General features: G+C 35.9%; 2 protein-coding genes across 2 annotated transcripts; both read right to left on the bottom strand.

Annotated features, from left to right (window-relative positions):
- Window positions 1–3692: 3692 nt before the first annotated feature.
- On the bottom strand, window positions 3693–19258 carry LOC311277925 (eukaryotic translation initiation factor 2 subunit 2-like). Its single transcript, XM_084388406.1, has 9 exons — window positions 19040–19258; window positions 18569–18746; window positions 18275–18375; window positions 16852–16984; window positions 8940–9034; window positions 8665–8813; window positions 7811–7867; window positions 7627–7712; window positions 3693–4608 (listed from the first exon to the last, which is right to left on the bottom strand). The coding sequence occupies exons 1-9, from the start codon at window positions 19052–19054 to the stop codon at window positions 4433–4435; spliced, it is 990 nt and encodes a 329-aa protein (XP_084244532.1). The 5' UTR covers window positions 19055–19258; the 3' UTR covers window positions 3693–4432.
- Window positions 19259–23115: 3857 nt separating this feature from the next.
- Window positions 23116–26583, bottom strand: chmp4bb (charged multivesicular body protein 4Bb). Its single transcript, XM_084390126.1, has 5 exons — window positions 26265–26583; window positions 25434–25611; window positions 25240–25354; window positions 24616–24748; window positions 23116–24089 (listed from the first exon to the last, which is right to left on the bottom strand). Exons 1-5 carry the CDS (start codon window positions 26446–26448, stop codon window positions 24025–24027), a joined length of 675 nt encoding a protein of 224 aa, XP_084246252.1. The 5' UTR covers window positions 26449–26583; the 3' UTR covers window positions 23116–24024.
- Window positions 26584–27636: the final 1053 nt, after the last annotated feature.

Genomic DNA, 27636 nt, shown 5'->3' with positions numbered 1-27636 from the left:
GTTTAACCCATGTTCTTCTGATCTTGATTTGGGTTCTTTCGTCTGCTCGTCTACATGTTTACTTGTCTGTCTGATTATTCCATCGTCGGTAAAACTACTCTACTCAAGAAATGCTTTTTTCGTTCCTAAGATTTTAAACTCAAATGTTTGTCCAGGCTCCTCTGGATGAGTTCTGACCAATTAGACACTGTCTTTATTTTAGGGGTGGCATTTTCTTCCCCTCTCATCGTAAATCATGCCTTGTCTGTGATCTCACGCTCTAGCAGAGAGTACAGTGAGAACAGTTTAGACATAATTCCTATTATAAGTAGGCTATATAAAACATATATACACAGATTTCAATCAGGCCATCTTCTGTATTATTAATATACGATCGTACTGATAGGAAACAAGACACACTTTCATTCAAACATCTAATGGTTATAACAATTGCATGACTTATACGTGATCGAAGCGTAACAGTCACATATACAGTGGGGGAAATAATTATTTGATCCCCTGCTGATTTTGTAAATTTGCCCACTTACAAAGAAATGAAGGGTCTATAATTTGTATGGTAGGTTTATTTTAACAGAAAAACACATTATATAAAGGTTGTAAATTGATTAGCATTTGATCGAGTGAAATACGTTTTTGATCCCCTACCAACCAGCAAGGTTGTTCTGCCTCCCACAGATTGGTTATGTGCCCATGTGAAACACAGATTATTCCTGTCACTTTAATAAAGTACTCCTAATGTCAGCTCATAATGTGTATAAAAGAAACCTGTCCACAGAATCTGTATCTTCCATCCCATCCTCTCCACCACCATGGGCAAGACCAAAGAGCTGTCAAAGGACATCAGGGACAAGATTGGAGACCTGCACAAGGCTGGAATGGGCTACAAGACCATCAGCAAGAAGCTTGGTGAGAAGGAGACAACTGAACATCTAATGCCAATGAACATCTAATGATTCAGAGAAGTCTTTGGAGGAAGTGCTGTGGTCAGATGAGACCAAAATTTTGCTTTTTGGCATCAGCTCAACTCGTCGTGTTAAGAAACCTTAAGGATTTAGAGAGGATCTGTAAAGAGGAATGGACCAAAATCCCTCCTGAGATGTGTGCAAACCTGATGACCAACTACAAGAAACGTCTTACCTTTGTGCTTGCCAACAAGGGTTTCTCCACCAAGTACTAAATGATGTTTTACTTGGGGATCAAATACTTATTTCACTCACTGAAATGCAAATCAATTTATAACATATATATTATGTGTTTTTTTCTGGATGTTTTGGTTGATATTCTGTCTCTATCCATTAAAATAAACTTACCATAAAAATTATAGACCCTTAATTTCTTTGTAAGTGAGTGAACTTACAAAATCAGCAGGGGATCAAATAATTATTTCCCCCACTGTATAGGCCGTAGACATGATATAGAATTATGTAGTTGAACAATGTTTGATTATAAGTCTGTCAAGAATTGGTTTGGGATGATTTTATGTATTTTGTTATGTCTCAGTCTCTGTGGTTTTAAGAGATTTCATCCCTGGGGTCGTTCAGAGTTCCTAAAGGAGAAGATCTGTTTTGTATATCTGTCGTGGGATCAAACAACCTCTGCCATTATCTTGGTCGGGCTCGAGCTGTGCCATCTCTGAGCCAATCCGTCTTTTCCAAACTATCTAACATTGACAACATTCTTCCTTTATCTAGGCTCATCTATTTGAAACTGCATGGCCATAAAGTTTGGCCGCTGGGGGTTTCGTTGGTTACCTTAGACTGGTTGGAGCCTGGATTTTATGGTCATGGATGGTTGATTTGGGGGTCTGGAGTGTTGAGTTTTGTGTGGAATTATGTTTGAACAAATCATCTGGAAGATTCATTTGTGTTTGGTTCGCCCTTAAATTCTACACTGTGTCACTTGGCAGGGTCCCATCACCCACTGTGCTATTTCCGATGGGTGTGGAAAAACAAGGGTCACTTTGTGGTTGTATCTCTAAGAGTCTCTCTCCAATATCCAAGCATCTTAAATTATCACTATTTTCATGAGGCTCGAACAAGACCACAGAGTCAGACTGTGCCATCTTTGAAAGGATTCAGCACTTCACCCAAGCCACCTGCCCTGCCTGGATAACTACTCCTCTCAGACCAACTTTCAAGTGCCCATCTCGATCATCTTCTTCAGCAGTTTGGACCACCTTGACTAAAGTTTGTGCTTTTTTTGCGAGGGATATCAATGACTCCAGCCAGTAGTGAGAAAAGTATTGTCATCAGTTGCATCAGTTGCCCTGTATCAGGTCTCTCAAGTAGTCTCTCAATTGGCATCTTATTCACCAGAAATATAATAGATAGACTTGGGTCCTCATTTCCTAGCAGGTTGACTGTGATAACTGCCAAGCCTCCAAATGGGATAAGGTCTCCATTTACAGCATAGATTTTCAGATCATCTTGACACCCAAGAAGCTCTCAAAGCGGCCTCACCTCAACACTTGGCAGGTATTTTTCTTGCTCGGTCCACCATACTAACTTGGGCACCTGTGTCAAGCAATGCCCTCACGTCAGGCAGTTCAAGTAGCACTGGGTCAGAGTTGAGCGTCCAATCAGCGTAATTATGGTGCTGTACCTTTTAGACCCACTAGTTAATCAATGGGTAATAAGTATCATTCTTTTCAGATTCAAATTAGACTGACTTTAAAAAGATATGACCAGCCTTGAAAAACAATGAATGACTAAGATGTAAGACTAGTCTAAAAAATGTATGCAACCAGCCACAAAACTTGTAAGCTAGTCAGGCTAGGAGACCAGCCAAGACCAGTAGCCAGTAACTTTGTTTTTGTTAGAAAAACAAAGTTTACAAAATTACTTTTTAGACTGAGGAAGATACATCAGCCTTAAAAAGTTCTTAGCTATATTGTCTTTCAAAAGTTTGGGGTCGGTAATAAAAAAATAAAAATTCCCCCAAAATTATAATGTACTCTGTAATATAGTATGTCTCTTATACTCCCATGGGTTGCATTTATTTGATAAAAATACAGTAAAAATTATAATATTATGAAACATTATTGCAATTTAAATGATCTGTTTTCTATTCTAATATATTTTAAATGTAATTTATTCATGCAAAAACAAAATTGAATTTTCAGCATCATTACTCCAGTCTTAAGTGTCACATGATCCTTCAAAATCATTCTAATATGGTGATTTGGTACTCAAGAAACATATCTTATCAATGTTGAAAATCGTTGTGCTGCTTAATATTTTTGATACATTTTTCCAGATGAACAGCAAGTTCAAAATAACAGTATTTGAAATAGAACTGTTTTTGCAACAATGTAGAAAAAAAATCTTTGCTATCATTTCTATCAATTTAATGTATCCTTGCTGATTATCCTGTTAATCTGTAAATCTATGTTAAATCTTTTAATATGAAACACATGAACTAAAACAGACAGGCAACACTTTTTCCATTTTCTATCAGCCAGAGTTGAATCTCAGCTGTGGCCCATTCTGACCATAAATGCAGATGGCGATACTAGCTGATTTAGATCCAGATGTAAAGAGGGAATGCCTTTGTTGTTGACAGAGAAACTGGCTGCAGCAATTCTATAATGTGGCTTTGCACATAAAATAATTCATGAATGCATCAATAAGCAAGAAACAAAGGCAAAAAAATTATGATTTCCATGCTTATAAAAAAAAAAAAAAAAAATCTAATTTCAAATTTGCAAACAAGCCTTTATTTCCATCTAGGTACAGCGAAACATGCCCACACATTTGCTGTGCACACTTGCATTTGCACATCTTAAAGAAAACGGCACAATATGTATGTATTTGTCTGTGTAATTAAATTTGGAACCGAGTTCTCATTTTCTAGCGTTCAGAGGAGATTCGAAGTCACACTTTGCTGGATTCCTGGATCACAAAGAACTTGTTTGGATCCAGTCTGAACATTCCTGCATTCTTGTGCAATGACTGTCCCATAAGTTAACATTTGGAGAATCAGTTTTAAATTGATAAAACAAAGTTCAATATAAAAGGCTATGGTTCATTTTTCAAAAGCAAGGAAGATGATATATGCCTATTCCTGGTTTCCATCCAATAATATCCTTGTATTTTTCTTTGAAAAAATACTGCTCTGAGAGCAATATTCACTATATATACAGAAATATGCTCTGGTTATCAGATATGCTGAATACAGATGGGAAAAACTTAATATTTCCAGAGGAAGGAGGTAAAGTAAGACAAGCAAATCAGAGGCAGCCTGTTCACTAAAGCACTCTAGCGTCAGAGTCAGATTTATTAATAAAATTACACTCAAAACCTTCTACAGGCCACTCCTGAGGTCCAAGCCTTGGGTAATGACCCAGAATGCTACTGCGCTTCAAACGAGAGCAGTGAGGACAGTTGTCAGCAGAGCATCAGTCTGAGAAAGAGGCCAGAACAGGGTGCTTGTATTAGTTGGCTTTGGCTCGAAGCTGGGCTCTTTTGCCAGTGACGGCCTGGAAGCCTGTCTTGATGCTGGCTACAGAGCAACGTGAGTGACAGGTTTCACACTGCAGGAAGTAGAGACGTGTGTCCTTCTGCAGAATTGTATCCGGTGAGCGGCAGGTATGACAAGTCACATATTCCTCTGTGAAAAAGAGAAAAGAGAAATGCAGTAGAAATGCGTAGTTTAAGGGGGCGTTTAGTCTGACCTACATACACCAAACCACATGGACATTTCAACATATAAATCACGTGGGTGGTGTTACAATAAATAAAATAATTGATCTTGTATTTTTTACCTGACTGGAGATGGAAAAATTGCTTTGAGTCATTTGAGTTAGAGCAATGGGTACAATGCCCACATCTGTAAAAACCCAAGGGAGGAGCCGTTTTGGTGGAAGGCTCAGGGTCGTGTGAACCAACCTGTCTCTAAATGAGCGAGGACGCTTAAAAGTAATGCGCGGCGATTCTGTGCATATATCTTTAAGAGCTGGATCACTCTGCAAGATGTGCCAGTGTTTCTTAATGACATGCTTTATTTCTCTGCCAATATGAGAGAAATCTGTGGAGAAGCAGAGTCTTTGCTTTGAGGCGCGTTTGGTTTTAACCAGGAGATGTGATCGTTGTGTCGATCTGGCTCGTTCATAGGCTGCGGAGATGTCGCTTTCAGCATAGCCCCTACTACGAAAGCGCTCTGTCATTTCTACTGCTCAAACTCGGCATCGCTACTACAGTTTCTTCTAAGCCGTAAAAATTGGCCAATGGGAATATTTTTAATAAGTTGTTTGGAATGATGGCTATCTGCTCTGGGGAGGGTATTTCTGCTCAGAGGTTATAGATCGAGGTTTCTAGACCTCCTTGGGAATTTTTGTAAATAGTCAAGTCCAGGAAGTTAATATTGTCTGTAGAGTGTTCTACTGTGAATCTCAAAAAGGATGTGGTAGAGTTAAGTTTTTTACTTTAAATGTATTTATTTATTTATTTATTATTATTATTATTATTATTATTATTTTTTTACACCTGAGTGTTTGTATAGGATTAGTTAATTGATGTACCACACCCACTTAGGCCAGTGGCCAATGTCTTGAATTTTGATTCTTTAAAATCTGTACATCATTGCCATTGACTGTTTGACTCTGAAGAAGACGCATGGGCGTCGAAACGTTAGTCGTTTTGTACAAATAAAAAATATTTAAAACTTTGTGTCCTGCTCCTTGGTCCTAGCTAGACCTTGGGTTTCCTTTTTTGAGAAAAGAGAAATGCCTTGTCAAAAATCTATTAGGTAAACTAAGTCCTGCACGTGAGGTAAACCACTAATTTTGATGTAACAGGTGGAATAATATTTAAATTGTCATTTGTATTGCGGGTGCGGGTGGGGAATCAATAGGCACGGCCTACTTTGACTCAATTCGGTACCCACTGATGGGCAGCTGCTTTCAAGTAGTCCTGTGCTTATTTGTGTTCGCGCTCTATAGTCTGAAGACCCTAAAATGTTTATATTGTTTAAACGTTTGAGAGCTGCCTGCAACTGTAGTGATTTGACAGCTTCAGTCCATCTGAACATGGTAAATTATGCCATATTTGATGAGAGGTAATGGCACAGTACATACAGGGGTTGAACAATAAAAATAAAATACTGATCAATATAGTGTTACAAGTTCATGTCTATATATGTGCATATATAGGTGGTCAATCTGCCCTGATTTTACATTTCATGTAAGAGCAAAGAGTGAAGGTTAAATTAGCAGAGCAAAACTGTACATAAAATATTGCAATCCACACAACATAATGGGAGACATCAGTTCAAAAGAGAACAAATTGTTGGTGCACGTCTCGCTGGCTGATCTGTGACCAGGACAGCAAGCCTTTGTGGTGTATCAAGAGCCATGGTATCTAGGATAATTAGACGAACCACATCCAACAGGAGTAACTGTCAATGCAGAGAAAGTGGTCCGAAAAGGGATGTCTGGATACTAGCCCGGATTGTATCAAATAAAACAAAATAGAATTAAATGTGCACCTCGACTCTCCTGTTTCCAACAAAACGCGCCACAGATAACATTTTCATGGTCGGGCGGCTTTAGCCAAACATTTGGTCACTCGTGCCATTGCCAAATGTCGGTTTCATTGGGTTGTGGAACATGTGAAACATGTATTGTTCTCTGATGAGTCCACCTTCACTGTCTTTTCCACATCGATGGGAGTTACAGTGTGGAGAAGCCCAAAAGAGGCTTAACACCCAAACTGTTGCATGCCCAGAGTGCAGAATGGGAGTTGATCAGTGATGGTTTGAGCTGCATTCCCTACTGTGCTTGATTGGGGGTGCGTCACTGCCAAGGACTACTGAACCATTCTGGATGACCATGTGCACCTAATGGCTCAAATATACCCTGAAGGGGGTGCCATGTATCAGCATGATAATGCACCAAAACACACATCAAGGCTCAGGGTTCGTACTGATAATGTAAAATGAAATTCCAGGGAAAAAATTCCACTAGCTTTTTGGTTTCCAAAGACTACAGTTGGAGGTCTCACTTACCAAACAATATCTTTATTATATATATCATGCTCATAGCCATGTGAAATGGCATATCTATATCAGATGGGCTGCAGTGTTAATTTTGCGTGAAAAGACTGTATTTGTGTTTTTCACAAAAAAAATCAGTAAAGTCAGTTAAGGTTTTCCTCCACCAGCATCAAATAGTGCCCTGGTCACTGTTCTGGAAGAGGAATGATAAAAAAAAGTGCAGGACTTTCAGTCATTCCCAGGACAAATTGATGTTGTATTGGCCGCAGGAGACCCTACAGCAGGGTTCCTCAAACTCGGTCCTGGAGGGCCACTGTCCTCCACAGTTTAGCTCCAACCCTGATCAAACACACCTAGCTATGAGTTTCTAGTGATCCTGAAGACATTGATTAGCTTGCTCAGGTGTGTTTTATCGGGGTTGGAGCTAAACTCTGCAGGACAGCGGCCCTCCAGGACCGAGTTTGAGGAACCCTGTCCTACAGTAATAATAAATTATTTTGCCCTACACTAATAATAAATTATTGTGGTCTAAAACTAGGAACTAAAACTTTCAGTTTCATTGTACAACCCCTGTACATTAGCATGTAGTATTGGTAAACCAGCTACATATTCATACATTCAAAATATTTGACTTACTTATATATCTTCTCAAGACATTCTCTATTTGTTTCTGTTGAAAGCGTCCTTTGATTACAAGCTGGTTATTTCCATCTATGGAACCACTAGATATAAGAAGACATCTCTTTAGTCACAGAAAAAAAAAAGAAAAAAAAACACCTTTTCACATCTGACAATTATTGAAAAGCAATTAATAACTCACCTTGTTCCTAACTCAGCTAACAGGAATGCCAAAAGATGTTTGGGCTGTCGATGCAACCTGAAGATGAAAAAGTAAACATGTTATGGTTTAATAGACAAAATTAGGCCAATATATTAGAATAACTGGTTTGATTAAATTCATATATTGGTCAATGTCAATAAAAGTGTCCAAATTGAAGAAAAGGAAAACACTTATTAGAAAGGTACTGTTTGCACCATGTTGGTTTCATAAACTCACAAACTTTTCCATTATCCTCACTCTGAATACATGGTATAAACACTTATTTTAAGAAGATTTTAAATATATTATTCAATGTAAAAAAATTTTTTTTTCCAAATATCATAAATTAAATAAAATATTTGAATGTATATTTAATATATTTAAGTTATTTATTAATACAGAAAAATAAGATTTGTCATTTTACAACCTGACCTAACCTTGTCTTGACAATTTTAAAATATACCTTGAGGGTCATGTTTTTTCTTTTTGACGAATCTTTTTAAAATATGAATGTGATCATTTTAATGAGGATTTATTTTATTATCATATCAGGACAATTGTATCACCCTGACAAGTCCCTTTAAATTGAATCTTCAGAAATTAAAACATGCTTCAAGAAATTTAAGTCATTGTTAGTATGATGTTTTTGTGCTGCTCTAACGTATTTTTGAATAAATTAAAAGGTTTGTCCTACCTACAAATAGCGTAATGTGTGACTGACCCATATCATCCATTGCACTATTTCCTAGAAAATGCATTCATTAAAAGGTTTTTTTTTTTTTTTTAAGACCATAAGCATTCCTAGTTTTCTCTAGAACCCAGACTCAGCAGACATGCTAAGTGTTTGCACTCACAGTTTGCAGATGTCAGTGAAGTTTACAAAAGATGTTTTCTTTGTCCCAACTCGGACCACCTGAGGCGGCTTCATCACAAACTTCCTCTTCTCTCCTGCAACCATATCAGGGTTTTTCTCCCTCATGATGTTAAACACCCGGCTCAACAACTGTATAGACGCAGACAAGTAAATAATGTAATAAATTAAAGGAAAACTATGTCACAAACACTGGGTAGAGTGATGTGTGATATAGAAGAAGAGAGAAAGTACTCATCATATGAATCAACTTCATACCTCATCATAAGTGTAATCTCTCTCTGAATCTGCCCATGCTGGGCCTGATTGTGAGCTGAATGTGATGCCTTCTGTGCTTTTATCATCCTCGATGACTGTAATAAAATATATGTGAAGAACTCAGACATTCACATTTTTAATCAGCACAAATGAGTCATAAGCTCAAAGATTAGAAGATTCATAATTTGAAACAGTACATCATGTAGTGCATTAAACACCTTTAAAGCTGGGGTAGGTAAGAATGGTCTAAAAAACTTATTTTTCAAATTTGTTTAAACTATGTATATATCAATACATAATTAAAATGTAAGTATTCTGAAAAAGAAAGTATAAAAATCGAGTGTATGTAGACCTCTAACGACTGTTTTAAAGACAGCTCATTATTTCCATTCAGTCCACCCTCTCCCTTCTGGGGTCCTTCCAAAGCCACGCCCCCAAAACACATGAACGCGCGACTCCGACAGCTGAGCTGGAAGACGCATTATTTACCTGAGACGAGCGGAGAGGAAGGAGCGCAGTGCATGTATCATCATGTCAGAATCACATGTAATAAAAAAATCTAACTTTATCATTATGAATATAAACAAATAAGATGTATTTTAGTAGCCTACTCACTATCAAGCTATCATATCGATATTGGTAAAGTTTAAAATATATATTTTTTGATTCGCTAACGAGCTAGTTATAACTATAAGGCAAAGCTAAAAACAGGTTGCATTGATACACGTTTTTCCATTTCCATTAGTTGCACTGTGATGAAGATGAATTTCGTGTAAGATTCATAACATATAACGTTAAGCCTACTAGCTGTTAAACATGTATTTTGTTATGTAAAGTTCCCCCCACAGCGGAGCCTGCCATGAACGCGCAGGCTAGTAAACATGCAGGGTCACCGATGACGACGGATAAGGTCGCTAGATATAAGGTTAGCAGGTTTCAATTGTTGCTTTGCACAGTGCGTGGCATTTTATCTGTATGTTATGCGGCTAGAGTTTTAACACTGAGTCAATGGGCTCTGACGGGCTTGTTTATCGTCATCGGTCTTTTTCCGTTTACCTGTCTTTGTTGTATGAGCAGGTTCCACTCGAGAAATTGGCAGTTTTGGTTGTTTGTCCGCCATTAGCACAGCTGCTCGGCACACCGGCAATCTTGATTTTGAATGACGGTACGCGCTGTGCAAGAGAGGGGCGATCAGCGCGTACGCGAACTTGATTGACACTGCTAAGACACTCCTCCTGGCTCTGAAGGCATCTGATTGGTTCTTTACATTCGCACCGAATGGCAGTGATTGGTCAGAGTTTTTACTGTCCTGCAGCTGCTACAGAGGTCTGATTGTTTTCATTCCTTTTTCTGAACACATAATGTATTGACTACTCTCAGGATGGAAGGACCATTTCACCCAGTATAAAAAAAAAGTGTTTCTGAACAGGATTACCTACTATAGCTTTAAGAGGAAAAAAACAAATTATTTTTTCCCTGACATTAATGTCAATGTCACTATTTATACAGGCACAATTTAAAACAACAAGCTGACCAGTGTGCTGTACATAGCATAATATAGAACTCAATAGAGATTGACACAACAAACAATAACCAGTCAAAATAGGCACAACATCATTGATTTAAATCTATAGAAAACAAATAAGATTTAAGTTGATTTAAAATTAGAGATGCACCGATACCGATACTGATCGATACCGACACAGCACACGTGTCATGTGGATAAAACTAAATTAAAGCATGAACCGTTATCTGATTTATGTATAGTGAGTGGTTCCCTACATTATTCCAGGACGTTTGCAAGTCAAAAAGTTTCATGAAAGTGCGTGCCCCGAAAATCAGACAGCGCATGAATACTGAATTGAATTCTCTTTCACATCTTGCACTTGGATGGACGAATTCACACAAAATTATGTAAAAACGCCCTTTCTTGGGGAGTATCCTAGTAAACATAGTTGGTTAAGTGAACATAGACAGACTTCTCAAGTGAACGTAGACAGTAGCCTATTCGTATTGGACCCGTGCATTCGGTCATAAAGGGACAGCAGTCTAATAAACCTGCTGCTGTTCAAACAAAGGACAAAGAAATCATTCACTGCTCTTAACTAAATACCTTTTGCAACTTTATAAAGATCCATCTATATTTAATTTATAAAGTAATGAATATGCAGTGTTATTTCACATTTGATTACTTTATACAAATTTCTGTACCTGAAAACTACTGTTAGCTACATGAAAAAACAACAACAAAAAACAGCTGTTTATTTCATTTGTAGCCTTTCTTTGTTCTATTGTATTTATTTGTGCTATTTGTAATTTGATTATTTTATCTTATTTTATTACTGACCGTTTACTTGTCTTTAATAATGTTTTAAAGGGTTAGTTCACCCAAAAATGAAAATTCTGTCAGTAATTACTCACCCTCATGTTGTTCCAACCCCGTAAGACTTTCGTTCATCTTCGGAACACAAATTAAGATATTTTTTATTAAATCTGAGAGCTGGATCACTCCTCCATAGGCTTGTAAGACACTATAACTTGCTGGCCCAGAAAATGTATTAAAGACATCGTTAATATAGTCCAAGTGACTCCAGTGGCTCCAGTGGCTCAATCTTATGTTTATAAAGCGACGAGAATACTTTTTGTGCGCAAAAACAAACTAAAATAACAACTTTATTCCACTTTTCATTTCCTTCTCTGGGCCTCGAGTCTTTTCACGTAGTGTTTAAGCGTAGCACGTCTGTGTTGCTGTGTTGACGTGCACAGAGAGAAGGAAATGAAAAGTGGAATAAAGTCGTTATTTTTGTTTGTTTTTGCGCACAAAAAGTATTATCGTCGCTTTATAAACTTAAGATTGAGCCACTGGAGTCACTGAAGTCACTTGGACTATATTAACGATGTCTTTAACCCTCTGAGGTCGGCAAACGCGCCCGCGCGTTTTGCTGGATTTTCTTCACATTGTAGCACTATAAACTTAAATTACTCCGTCATTTATGGTCATACAGAAAAAAGAAATATAAAAAAAGAATCTGTGATATTTCTACTTTTGTATGTGTCCACTTACAATCAAATCAAAACATTGTGCTTTTGTAAAATAAAGAAAATAAACAGGGTGTGCGTTCTGCCTTTTAAAAAAACTTTTTTTTCTTGAGCACGTCTATAAACTGAAACCAAACTCAGCGAATACTTGTCACACATTTATGAGCCATATACCTTTATAAACATTTAAGTGTGTACTTTTAAATGATCGGATTCAAACTGAAAACAAATATTCTCTGTTTAAGTAATTTGTATAAAACCAACAAGATGTCCAGCTTCTCAAACGCTTCCTAATTATTTTTAATTTGAACACGCCCACTCGCGCAAGACATTCACATGCAAATCTCGACATGAAACGCGATCGCGCTCATTACCTCAAAAACAAAACACTTCACAAGTCTCTGCTTTTCGTCGAGTTTGAAAGATGCGCCGTGAGCTTACATTGGATTTAGGCTACCTCAGAAGAAGAAGAATGCGATTTGAAGACAAGAAAGATGTAAGGTAAGAAATTATTACATATTAGTTTGTTATTGTTGCATAAATTTCACATTGCAGTTGAACTGTTGCTAGATATATGGTGAATATTATAATATTTAGACCCGTGTTTACTGTTACTGTGATTGTGGATATCTGCTCAAACGTAGATATGTATATGGTAACCATAATGTTTTATATTTTGGATTGCGATCGCGTTTGAAAAGCACCAAACGGCTTCATGTTTTTACTATTATCTCATTTCATATCATCATAACGAATGGAAACATTTGAAGTAACATGATAATCAATATATTTTTCTCTAGCTTAGTTGTTACTGAAATATTTTGGAAGATTTATAGGCTGCTATGGTTATTGTTATTATTATTTTATGCAGCACTGCGCATTAGAGGTCGACCGATTCATCGGTCGGCCGATTATTTTTTGCATTTTTAACATAATCGGCATCGGCCAATATCCAAGTGTATTAAGCCGATTATTAGGCAGGCGCATCTGTGGGCAGCCTAGTGTTGTTGTGGAACACGCGTTCGACGCACACTGCGCCTAGAGTCATTCTCCAGCAGAGTGAGCAGACCTCATCCAGTGCCTAAGGAAGGAGCTAAGTTCCTTGGAGAAAACTCCTTTATATTTAATTAAAAACGTTTGATATGTTACTGCCAACTTCGAGAAAAAAACATGAATAGGCGACATGACGTTCGGCTACTTTAAACTTGATAGCGTAGTTGAGGTTGCATTAGCACAGCAGAAGGGTTGCTATCATGTCACAATAAGTAAGCAAGAATTTACAGACAGTGAATCTGAGACTTTAATTTGTTCTGTTTGTGTGTCTTATATTTGAGAGGGTTGTCACTCAATGCAGAGAAATAAGTAATAAAAAAAGAGACCAACTATATGCTAGTGAAGGACTGGCTTTGCTTTGCTAGCGTCGTCGTCGCTAGGGTTGGGTAGCTACAGACAGACCCGGAGCTAATACGGCACTGGTGCCTTAACGACCGTTATTTACTGGACCGAATATCAACGCGCATGTCTGTGCTTCATTTCAGTGCTACTGTTATGCCTGTGCTTCTCTTGGATGCTCTGAAAATGGACGTTAGAATAACAGAAACATCGCTTCGCTGCACTTGACACTAGTCAGCAGTTAACTTTAGCATTCCGTTAGCTAGTAGCTGGATTAAACACGGTTAAAATGCTGGCCAAACAGTAGTGTAATGTGTGACTGTATTTCACTGTAGACTAGGGGTGGAACGGTACATGTAACGTTATTCGTATTGAACCGAAACGGTACAGGCGTCACGGTTCGGTGTATACATTTCCACGGAGAATACACGCTATAAAAATAAATAAAACTCGCGTGCAAAGTAATGCGGAACTACTGTTAGATACGCGGGTTCTTTAGGGACACCTAATCTGTAGCTCCGCTTTAGCTCCGGCTGCGATGTGAAGATTGCAGTGCTGGAATATGTGTTGTGTGTGTGTGTGTGTGTGTGTGTGTGTGTGTGTGTGAGTGAGAGTGAGAGAGAGAGAGGCGCGGGCGCGATCGAGATCGAAAAGTCGCAAAGAGATGTTTAAAGTCGCAAAGTGTTTACTTATTTGTGTGCAAACGCGCGCGTGTGTGTGTGAGGCGCGGGCGCGATCGAACAGTGGAAACATAAAAACATACTCCGTCATTTTGTTTATCAGGACATCATTCAAACTGCAAAGTGTTTAAGTTACTGTTAATTAAAATGTTAAGGAAAACAAATATATTAATCTGAAATGCAGCAAATTAATTTTCAATTCATTCAGGTACAATTACCAAACATATCTCAAGGTCTTTTTGTCTTTTGTACAAGTGCAGAATGCAGATTGGTAAAGTGTTGTTCAATAAATGTTTTTGTTGAGAAATTTTGTCTATCTTAAGTAATTATTTGTGTTACATTTTATCTTTCAAATAGAGGTTAAAAACAAGCACATAATCGGCCAAAATAAATCGGCAGCATTAATCGGCCATCGGCCGACCCGGATTTCAAAAGATCGGCATCGGCCTGAAAAAAACCATATCGGTCGACCTCTACTGCGCATAGCCTATGCCTACAAGGCACAACAAACCTGGTGTTCATTATATTATATATTGTTGGAAACATTTGTGTGTGTGTGTGTGTGTGTGTATATTCTGTGAATTTTAAAAAGCAATTTTAACCAGAAAAATCTAAAATGTATTCCCAAAATCGTGCAGGCCTTTCTCTTGATATCAGTATGTTCACTTTTTTTTTTTCAGGGCCCAGATGCCACTGAGTCCTGCTAACTTCAACATTCACATGAGTCTCTGTACATGAACCTGGTAAAGTGAAAATCAAACACCTTGGAAATGAAAGGTATGTACAATGTTTTTAGGAATGGCACAAAGGTCTCTGTCTTTGGATCATTGGTTTCAATGATTGCTTTTTTGTCATTTGTTGTGCATCTTTGGATTATGTTGTGTTGTAAATAAATCAAACAATCTAAAAGCCATTCTTTTTTAAATCTCCTCATTCTTTGTGCAAGGTTGCTCAGAATGACAGGGCCTGATAGCTCCTAATAGGGCCATTAGGGGAGGGTCTTTGTCTTTCTCAGGTGTGAAAAGCTTACATATTAATGAGCTCCCGCATAAAGCTTTGTCACACAAAACACGTCGTAAAATTTTTAAATCAATATATTGTCTTATCTGAATGAGCAGTCAGGGTGATTTTCACATAGTTTTAGAGCAAATATTCTAGGCTACGTCATACAATTTTCAAAAGTCTTGTGAAGAAATAATCAGTATGGGTTTCATGACCTTATTTCAGTGAGAATTTTTTTTTGTATTTTCACAAACCACGCATAAATGTCATTATCTCAAAACTACAAACTTTAACACACATGCTGCTGATATATTATTGTAGCAGAGTTTGTGCTGAATACAGTGTAATTAGACTTTAGACATGAAAATGTCACAAGTAACAGAAATAAGCATAAATGTCAGAGCATGTCAGAACACCTCCAGGGCCCAGAAAACACCTCAGACCCCAGAGGGTTAATACATTTTCTGGGCCAGCAAGTTATAGTGTCTTAGAAGCCTATGGAGGAGTGATCGAGCTCTCAGATTTAATCAAAAATATCTTAATTTGTGTTCCGAAGATGAACAAAAGTCTTACGGGGTTGGAACAACATGAGGGTGAGTAATTACTGACAGAATTTTCATTTTTGGGTGAACCAACCCTTTAAATTTACATTAGGCTAGTAGTTTTGCTGTAGTATCAAAATTGGAATAGAGAATTGTGATATTTCACTGCTGTCTAAACATTTGAACGACTGACCCAATCCTCAGCACTGAGCCGTGCTGAAGCAGCTCTAAATATGCACTGTATTATTAAATTGAAGATAAAATATAATAGAGCAATAGAATGAACAGTGAAAATAACAGAAGCTCATACAATACATTTTAGCAGGCTTAATTAAGCATGAAAATAACTGAAAAAATATATATATATTTGCTGAAAAAATTAAAGCCAACTATTATGATTTATATGATTTTGGATTCTCTAGCTGATACATTTAAAAATTACAAATGCAGTGAAAATACAGGTATTGGTACTCTATATCAGCAAGTACCAAAAATTAAAGTATCGGTATCAGACTCATTCTGGAAAAAGTGATATTTGTTCATCCCTATTTAAAATGATCTACTGTTGTAGCAGTTCTAATATTAACAGTTCCACAGTTTTGGCACTGCTACTACAAATGCCCGGTCACCTCTAAAATTTTATTTTTGTCCTTGGAACCTTTTGTCCTTGTTTTAAGATCTCAGAGACCTCCCCGAGCAATGTTCCGACAAGAGATCAGTAAGATAAGATGGTGTTAAGGCATTTAGAGATTTGTAGACCATTAAAAGACCTTTAAAATCAATTCTGTAGCAGACCGACAACCAGTGTAATGGAATGAAAAGCAGTCAGGAGCCTAGCAGCTGCATTTTGTACCACTTGTAGTCTAGAAAGAGTAGCTTGACTAATTCCTATAGAGTGAGTGGCACTGTATTTCAAACTTAAGAAACTTAAACCTGACATTATAAATCTAAGTAACACAAACTGGATCTGAATTATTTTTACAGACATATGGAAGAAAACCTATGTAGAATCTAAGCTGACTCTTGCAAAACAAAAAACAAAAACTTAACAGCTGAGATTTTGTACAAAATCCGTTAAAGCCAGTTTTGAGGCTGATGTGATTTTAGAGTAAAATTTCCTTGTAGATTGCCGTACATGCTAACTGAAAGCTTGATTATACACAGTATTTTTCTGTAACTCCTATCTTTTATATTCACATTTTTTAAATAATATTAATAATGCAGCACATTCTAATTAAATAAAGTGTATGTTCATACCATCCTCTTGTTCCACAGTGTCTCTCTCCTCAACAAATTCCACTTTTTTTGGTTTCTTTTTTTTAGCTGGAAGCATCAAGTCCAAATCATCTTCCTCCATTATTTCCTGCTGGTCTCCCTCAATTCTCAGCTCCTGGTCACCAATAAAATGAAAAGAGTCAACAGCCGTTAGAAGAACTATCAAATACAAGAAAATATGCTTACTGGGCATCACATTAGTGATGGGAAGTCCAATTCCTTTTCTGCAAACTGATTCTTTTGGACAGTTTGTTTCAATAAACCAGTTAAAAAGATAACGACAATGCACACAATAGGGCTTTTCACACTGCACTTAAACCCGAGTTATCATCATTCTAAACCCTGGTTTTAACCCAGGCTAAAGAAGCATTTCACTCATTTTAGAAGTGGTGTTAGCACAGTGTTTTACCCAGGGTTACGGGGCTTTTGCTGTGTCAACCCCGTATTGCGGTGCCAAACGTGTACCGTGTGAAATGAGGCAAGTGCTGGAATGTTACGGCTAGATACTTTGCAACAGACAGCCAATCACATGCCTCATAATCATGTTTTACAGTCACAGAAACACTGTGTGTTGCTAAACAGTAGGCTATATTTCAGTGTTTGAGTGGAACATTTTTGAATAGTGACAGAACACATGACAATTGGAGTGAAGAAGAGATCATTACATTCTTTCCTTTACAGTCCAAAAACTCCCTTCAGTATATACCTGATAGTACAGGCGGAAATATATAATATGTGGATTTGCAATGCAAGGCATTCGTCCAATTCATGACACTCACTGACACCAGATAAGAATGTTAACCCAGGGATTAGTAGTGTACAATTTTAAATAGCAGATTATGAATTATTATTATAACGATTAATTATTAACCCTAGGTTAATTATGAGAAATGATAACCCAGGATTCAATTTACCCAGGGTTTAGAATGACCCGGGGTTAACCATTTCAGGTGTGAAAAGCTCTAATAAGTGCATTGTATCAAATGATTAATTGTAAACGCTAGTACACAGTAGTTAAAGACAGTTAATATTAAGTGGGTCCAATTTTTTAAATAATAATATTAGTTATGCAGCACTAAGTGAATTAAAGTAGATAATAAAACAGAAGTTGCGACTGTCTTTTCTTCCCCATTGCATATCAAAGTGAAATGGATACTCAAACGAGAAAAATGTTAATGTTTTTTATTAAAGATTACGAGGCCACATTATTATTTTTTGAAAAAATGACATGAACGGACAAATCATTTAAGTGTTAGTACATAGTACTTAAAGACACCTAAAAGAGGGTCCCATTTAATTATCCAGCTATGTAGGCTACTGGTTACAGGAAACTCATTTCATGTGTATTGCAAAGAGTGAATCATTAAACAATTATCAGACAATTTCCTTATAAACAACTGCTAACCTTTATTCCTTCTTCAATGTCATTTTCAAACACCTTCTTTGGTTTCTTTTTCTTCTTTTTCTGATTAAAGAAGTTCAGATCATCTAAATCATCTGAAGGCTCTGTAAAGAAAGTTTTAGAACAGTGTCATAAAGGTCAAAATCTCAAATAGCACATTTTTTACAAACTCCTTCACACAACTTTTCAAGGTTCTGGTTTAAATAGATTTGTTGAGAAACATGACTAAACCCAATGCCACGGTACAAGAGAAAAGCAAAACACTGCATGGTTTATGGAGAAAAAATGGCCTCTCACCCTTTTTCTTGATGTCATCATCTTCAGGGTCGATTTCTCGCTCCTCTCCTGCTTCAGGCTCAACTTCTCCCTGTTCAACCTGTTGGGCTTCCTCTCCAAACCCATCTCCATCTTCGTCGAGCATGAAGGGCTTCTTCTTCTTCTTTTTCTTCTTTGATGTAGTGGGGTCGAATAAAATCTGAGAACACATAAGGCACCAGAATCATTTGCTAAAGCATGCCTCGCTGTGGTGAAGGAAATAATACTCACCCGTTTTTACTACTCAAGCAATGTTTGAGTGTTCTTTATTAGTTTTTGCATTTTATACAACTAGACGAAATAATGCAATAAATTAATAAAAACAGCAAACGCAGCCTAGAGCACGTTATAACGTTAGGCAACACTCTCAAATCTATTACAGTCACAACATGATTGAATATTTCCACTAAACTGTGAATATTAACAAAATATAAAAATAGACCACCACAATACCTCGTCTTCTGACATGATGATTGAATTAAATATCAATGCTTTTCGTCCTTGTAAATATCGTTCACACGGTTAACTACTCTCATCCACTGTCTTGCATCAGCACAATCAGCGAGCTTAGCGCGCAAGCGTTCTTCCGACGACAAATGATTACATCATCTCCACGTCCACGACAACACCATGCGACTTTCCATGGCTGCGCCCGAAATTGCATACTCTCTTGAGTATGAACTTATTTTGAATAAGTATTTACTTCACGAGAATCATGACCGCTAAAAAATATATGTCAGTGTGTAATATTAATGTAATCTGGACGTAGCCTAGGCCTACTACATTGTCATGTTGTCATTTAAAAAAAAAATCATAAATGGGCTTTATTAATTTGGATTTTGTATTATTATTTATTAAATGCCAGTCACATTATGAATAATAAACATGATAATAGTCCAACATATAATATAAAAATATTGAACAAATATAAACTGCAACAAATAGGAAAAGAAAATATAGTAGGCTATATAAACAATAATACAGTAAAAATAAAGAAAAAATAAAGAAAAAAATAATATAAACAGAAAAAGGAACAGGTATGAGATCGTCATATAAATAGCATAAAAGCTTAATATAGAGACCTAGTGCGTTTTGCTTTGCTATTTTTCAACCCAAGTAGTAGCCTAACTCAATATAATTTTTCATATATCTATCTGAAATAACAAAAAATGTGGTTTTCCTTTAGCTCATTTTTGTTTATGTATTTGGAATTTCCCCATAATCAAACAAAGATTAACAATAAAGGCCACACTTGGTCGTAATCTTTGTCAATTAAAATAAAAATAAAAATACATATTTTTCAGAAAAGTAAACTTTCATGCCTAAGCATTTACAAAGGAAACATTCCAAATCTATCCAAAACATTATACTATAAATGCAATTAAAAAATAAGTGGACAACACTTTCTTTCTCAGTCCCACAGAAATCACATTTAACATCTACATCAATGCAAAACCTATTTTTTAGGCAGCAACCATGCATATATCCAATGTTCTCAAGTGCATCTGTTTAGAATGCCAGTATGTTTTAGAAGATATTGTGGGCAGGTTCTGTTTGTAACTTCCTTATAAAGTAATTATTCCATCTTCTATCAGTAATAGTAACTCCTTTAATTGAAACATCAGGTCTGAGACCCACAGTCTCCTTATTCACATTTCCTTTAATTGATATTTAATTGATAACAGATATTTTAAACTGGATGGTATAGCATCAAACACTATATACAATATTCATTATTCTTTAATATTATACCTTTGAATAAATTCTATGTAGGTATACCCCATTTTCATTAAATAACTTTTTAACAAATATAGTGCCATTATCAACCCATTTTTGAGTTTTATGTTTAAACATTATATATCTGTGATTCCAAATTATACATTGCTTAATCTGACTGGAATCTTACTGATTTCAAAGTTGCATTGCAACAGAAAAGCAACCCCACCCATCTTTTTAAAAATTAGATTAGGAATTAAATACCAACTTTTATTTATGTATTGAAAGTAATGCTTGATCCATCTATTCTTTAAAATTGTATTTAAAGTGCTGAAATCAAGAAAATGTAAACCTCCATAACCAACCAAATTAGTTAAGGTACCTTTTTTAATGTAATATTTCTCCAAATGAAATTGAAAATATTTTTTATCAACTTCTTTAATGACGTTATTAGGGACTTCTAGTGAAATAGCAGGACAGAGCAGACGAGATAAACATTCAGCTTTTGATTAAATAATTCTATTGTTCATTGACAAGTCTCTCATTAACCATAAATTAAATATTTTTTTAACTTTTTGAACAACAAATTGAATATTAAGCTGACCTTCCTTTTCATCTTTACATATTTTGATTCCTAAATATGTAACAACATTCTTTACAGGGATGCCATAAATATCAAGAAGTTCACTATTTTTAATAACTCACATTTGTTTACATTTAATTTTAACCCTGAAACCGGTGAAAAGTAATTCAAACAATCAATCACACTTTTAATGTCTAATGAATCTCTAACCAATATTGTTGTATCATAATTGACTAATTGACTGCATTTTATTTCTCTTTCTAAAATCCTGATTCTGTGAAAAATATATTTGTTATTGTAAATAGTCATTGTCTGAGTTAAAAGTAAAAACAAAAAAGGAGATTGTGCATCCCTACCTAATTTTCTTTCTGAAAGAAATCTGGGGCTAGTGCCATGTGCAAGTTTTACTGAGCTATACACCCATTATATAAAGTATAAGTGGTCCTTTTAAAGAAATTACCAAAGCCCCAAAAAATCCAAAGTCTCAAACATAAATGTGTGATTAACGGTGTTAAATGCTTTATAAAAATCTACAAAAAATATAAAACTTCATTTTAATCAATTCAATCTAGGACCAAGCGAAAATTATTACTTATACTGTATGTCTGCCCTTCAGGAATCCTGATTGGCAATCATCTAAAAAAAATAATGGCACATGCATTTAATATCGTTATTAAGTCATGAAATAGGTCTCCAGTGGTCGGTTAGGGTGGCATGTTGTCATTATCATGTGACCAACCAGCGTCAGTTACGTAGCTTTACTGCCATTCATAAATCCTCTATCATGGCCTCATGGGATAACAAAGGCCGTTTCTCAATATGCGTTCTTGTCTGTACTTGTGTTCATGTGGACTTGTGAAACGTCATCAGTCGCTGCCCAAGTAGGCTACTGTTCCAATTCAAAGTTCACATCTAGCCAAGTCCAGTTCAAATCCCCGGATGTGTTCTTGATCCGCCCCTTTTACCAAGGATGCATCGAGAGGTGACCATACTGTCTATGGAGGTGACCTACTGTCACTGTCTATGCATATGCTGTCTATGGAGATGCGGACTTGAGACAGCCAGGTATCCCAGAATGCATCTCACACCAAGCAGAGGAGAAACCCCGCGTAATTTAAAAATACTGCTGTTATTGTGTCACGAAATGTAGTTTTAAGAGTATTTCAGGCGAGAATGTAGTTGTTTAAAGCTCAAATCTTTGGTTTATTTATAAAGATAGCGCCTATTTGAAAACTTGATCTGACGGTTTCGGAGTTGTGAGATCCAGGCAATCGGACGCTCGGCGCCAAAGTGTCCATCGTCTGCACAGTGCACACTTCAGAATCTCGCCGGAAGAAGTAGGTTGTCCGGCACCTGGGTACTTTTTTTTTTTTTTTATTGAACAATATGTCATGTACAAACAACACTGCAACAAAAATATATCATTACAACATGACAGTAGGATAAGGTGCAAAAGTCCATTACATGAAAATAAAGTAAAAGAAAAAAAGGGAGCTAGGGCTTACTCTTCAAGTCATATTCTTCTATTCTAGCAAAAAGTATTTTTGCATTTTTACCTTTCATCATTTTTAGAGCATTTGTAGGAAAGAAACTCTTTGTGAAATTCACAAAACTTAGGTTTTACTTTCTTGCCTATACTTTTACGAGTAGCCTACTGTGAATTCAGACATGCTTCTATTGTCACATGGCCTACTGTTTTTCGCCTATGATATAGTATATAAGTATGCTAAGTCGGATGCTGCCAAAGAAGTGTTTCAATTTAGATTTATAGTAATAATTATTATTTTGATTATTATAGTTTGGTTTGTAGCTTCTTCCAAAAATGTATGGCGAACACCATGAATCAAACATGTTAAACGAATTAGCAACTATCTTTTCAGAAACAAACAGTCATGTGGTTTATTGAAAATGAATCCACCCAAACCCCTTACCTACATTAAGGTAAAATAAAGGACATAAAAAAGGGACTTGGCAAGGAATAAACAAAAAAGACAAGAGAGGAATATACAGTATACACCACACTCTTCCCTATAAATGTTATCGGTCAGCTGAGGCATTTTACAGTTAGTCATTTGAAGACATGCCACTCAAATTGAATCAGCTTGCCATTAAGGCACATAACACATCAGACACATCATTGTATGCTTTTGAGTGCAAGAACCAAGGTTACTTTTTTATACATAATTTTAACAAGAGCTAAGATGCCACAGAAAGACTAACAACACCAAAGAAAAGGAATCCAAAAGTTTAATGATCTCTCAAATAAACGCCATCTGAATTTTTTCAAATATACACATACACCAAATATGCCTCAACCTGAATAGATACAGCATTTTTCAAAAAAGTATATGCTCCCATATGAGGAAAGAAAATGTAGTATTGTTTATTTTGTATGTTTTGAATAATTACAGTCATCTACTGCCAGGAGAAAACCCTCAGCATATCAATGAATCAGACCAGAAAAGATATCAATGGGAAAAGTCTGTTATTAAACAGGTAATTTTCTGCAACTATTCAGACACAGCACCAAACAATACATGATGGGCAGTCATATATATATATATATATATATATATATATATATATATATAATGAAGCTAATGTCAGTTAATCCAGGGTTTTTTGTTTGTCACCAAACCATTACGGCATTGTCATCAAGCTGTAAAAATGTTTATGTTGGAAGTACTGAATAACATTAATCTAACAGAACATATTAAGATCAAAGTTTGAAGTAAACAACAGTACCGAACATATTTAATATATCAGACGAGATGAGAGAAAGTTGACCATGAATATGAAACTTGTGTGTTGGCAAACATGGTAATTTCATGACAAAAAAAGTCAAATAAGAAGCAAAAATTAGAAACATTAATGCATTACCTAAATAACAATGGCCAAATATTTAAGGTTCACGTCATATATTATGTCATCAGATTGTATTGTCTTATTTACTTTAAAAACCTGCTTCATATTTATTTTTGTTTGTAACTCTTGTTTTTCTAGACTTATTTTAGCCATACTGCAAGAGCCATGGTAACTCATAAAATTTGTTTTGTAGTGTTAACCCTCTGAAGGTACATGGGTTTGCCTACACAAGCCAACAAGGACAAGCAATGAAAGTCTGTCAGATTGGGTAAATTCACATAGCCCATGCCTTGAGTTCTTCCATGTCATCCTCATCCTCCTCTTCTCTCTTTTTGTGGGCTGGAGAAACACAAAGACAGATGGTTATTGAGGGTTTCCACAGGGGAACCTCTCTGCATGTTAGTATTAAAGACTATTAAAGTGGTATTCCACTTTTCTTTAACTTACCAAAGTCCAACTTAATATGTAAAGTTTACTTTTGATTTAAAATGATTTATTAGTTTGTGAGATACAAAACAAATCATTACCAATCTACAATAGTCAGTCAATAGATTTATTGGTAACACTTTACAATAAGGTTTATTGAATGAACAATACTTCTTTAGCATTTGTTTAGCAAAGGTTGTATTTGTTAACATTAGTTAATGCACTGTGAACTAACATAAACAGTGAACAGTTGTATTTTTATTAACAAACATTAACAGATTAATAAATACAGTAACAAATGTATTGCTCATTGTCAGTTCATATTAGTAAATACATTATCTAATGAACCTTATTGTAAAGTGTTACTGATTTTTTAATAGACTTAAATTACATGAATTTTGGTACTATGTTGATATGTAATGAACAGCATGAAACGAACCGACAGCTGTTTTTTTGGGTAATGGATTTGAAGGCACACTGGGCAGGGGGACATCCTCTGTGCCACTAATTTCCAGCAGGTTCTTGTCCAGTTCCTCCTGTTCCAACTCCTCCAATTCAGCCAAGAGCTCATCCTAGAAAAAAAATACAAGAATCTTATTGTTCATTCAACATCTGTAAAAAAAAAACTGCACTTGAAGAGAATGTTGGAGCAAAAAGCAATGAGGGACACATCTATGTAAAATGTATTAACAACCATTTCACCTTAATCAGAGGTTTAGGTATAACTGTGCAACAAAAAAGTCCAGTAGTGAAAATACTTCTATTGCTATTTTTTTTTATGTTGAACTGAAAAATTATCAATAGTTAATTTCTAATTTCCTAAGTATCTGCTTCATTTTCCTTTTGCTTTATTGTTAGCAGCATAGAACTCTACAAGTTTGTGTTAATTTTGATGATCATGTTCTCCAGCATGATTTAAGATGACCCTTGTGCTTCAAAGTAAGCAAAAACATCTGAGTCACATGTCATAAATGTTCTTAAAATAATGCAGTCATAATGTTTTTTATTCCTAAAACTTTCTGTTGGGATTGGGCAACACTGCAGACCACATAAAAAAACTAACCTCATCAAAGTCTTCTCCAAAACCTACAGGTCTTGAAATGGCATCAGAAATCTCCTGCGCCAACTCCTGCTGGTCTGTGATGTCTTGCATGAGGTCATCCACTTTGTCTAGATCCCTGAAAACATTCAATAATATGATTATGTACTGCATTCTGTGCTAAGGAATCAACAGGACATTTGAATCAGGTATCTTACATATTTTCATGGGCTGTCTTCATGGCCTTGGCAGCAAAACCCATGTTTTTAAGCACTTCTGTGTTTGTATTGGCATTCTCTAATGCTTCTCGCTGGAACTCAATAGTGGAGAGAGTTCCATCTATCTGAGCTAGTTGCTTTTCATATCGCTTCTTTCTTTTCAGGGCCTGTAAAGCAGCTTGAGAAATAAAGAGACAGACATGCACACCATAACTTAATGGTAAATAATATAAATACACATTATATATAGGGTTAATTCAGGCTAATTGGGACATTTTTCCCATTCATCTGAATGTAAATATTTATCATACATATACATATATATATATATATATATATATATATATATATATATATATATATACACACACACACCCCATAAAAAAATAATTGCCACATATGTAACTAACTTTTTCATTCAACCATACCCAAATAAGAAATTCCCCGCATGTGGGAACATACACTCGATGCAGTTAACCATGTTCGCTGTTAATGGCTGTTCTTTCACAACAAATCACATGACACTAATCAGACGTAACTAAGTGATATGAAATCCAACCCTTTATTAAGTCAAAACTCTTTTATTCAGTTTCGTGACAGCAGGGATTTTAATGTTCCTATCCACGTTCTTCTACCCGACATAGGTTTTATTTTTATAAATCGACTTCATAGTTTCGATTATCACTCAGATTAGGTCAAGTGACGCATGGGTGTAGCTACCCAACCATACTGAAATCGACGACAGGTAGGGCGAAAGAAGAGGGTAGCTTTCTTTTTAAAGTTATTTAACACACATATGTCAAAACGGGACGATTCGTTTTTAATACATACCTCGTTTGTTTTTCGTGCCGTTTTTCTTTGCCGTTAATAGCTCCGCATCAATTTTTTGCTCTAAGTACTCTTGTTTCTTGGTTAACATCTCTTCTGTCTCACGGAGTTTCTGGATTGCTTCTTGTGGATTTGGGCCTTTGCCGCCTTTCCCCCCACCGCCAAACAATTTGCCGAAAACGGACATATTGTTTTATATTTTCCGAAACTAAGAAATCCCTCTGAGTCTGTTTGTTTCTAGACACTACTGGTAACGTCAATCGCTGTTCCGTGTTCAGTTGTTGATTGTCTTACTTCCGCCTTCAGGCCTGCTGTCGTCATGAAACTCGTCATGGTCAGGCCACCTATCAACGCTACAGCTGCTGGAAAGTGATTGTCAACATGGAAACAATGTTGTTGTTTTTTTTTATGCGATAACTAACTGACTGTAAAGGATACTATTTGTTATTACGAGCATGAAGTCAAAAGTATTGACAGTTTAGTAAACGTTATAATTCTGAATGTCAAATTCTTTACCCTCATCCTTCCCTCACAATTTTTTTTTTCACAGATCTTTCCCTCGGGGCTTAAAATGACCCGACGCCCTAAAATTATACTTATACTTTTTTTTTTTTTTTTTTTTACTTAAAGTTTTTGTAATACTTCATTTTGATAATATTTAATCTATTTTTTTAATGCGATTTTTTGTTATTGTATTTACCTTTAAATTACTAGATTTGATTGATAAGTATTAAATAAATAGTCATTTAAGTACATTCCTCACATTCTTTCAACTAAAATTCTAAATAACTCAATTTCATGCATAACTCTTTTAATTCAGCTCAAAATATCCAGTGTATGATCCATTGTCTGTCTTGGGTTAACTTTTTTTACTCCTCTCCTCCCCTACCCTAGACTATTCTCGTCTAAATTTCAGGCAAGGCAAGGCGCATCTCAAACGAGCCTAACATATATCAAAGACACAAAATACATAATATGCTATATACAATATGCAAGAAGCACAAATGGCGTGTCAGTGAACAATGTACTGTGATGGAATGCATACATTTGCAAGAAATGCAACATACATAATGTAAAATTTCTATTTCAAATAGCCTATGTCTGTGATTTTAGTAGTGCTGAAATGTTTACATGCCCTGATATTGTTTCAGGCTGCTACGTGTTTTGTTCTTCATAAGAATAATGATATATTTGTATTTGTTCCAAATCAATAAGCGTTGGATTGTGGTGTTTGCAGTCTCAATTTCTTTTTTTTTCCAAAGTAAAAAATTAGGCAAAATAATCCATGAGCTTGATTATTTATTGCAATGTATAATTTATTGAAGAACTGAAGCCAAGAATATAAACCAAAAGATACAATAAAGATAAAGTACAG

This window comes from Rutilus rutilus (assembly GCF_951802725.1).
Source record: "Rutilus rutilus genome assembly, chromosome: 19".
Taxonomy (NCBI): Eukaryota; Metazoa; Chordata; class Actinopteri; order Cypriniformes; family Leuciscidae; genus Rutilus; species Rutilus rutilus.
This window is presented reverse-complemented; position numbering and strand designations above follow the sequence as displayed.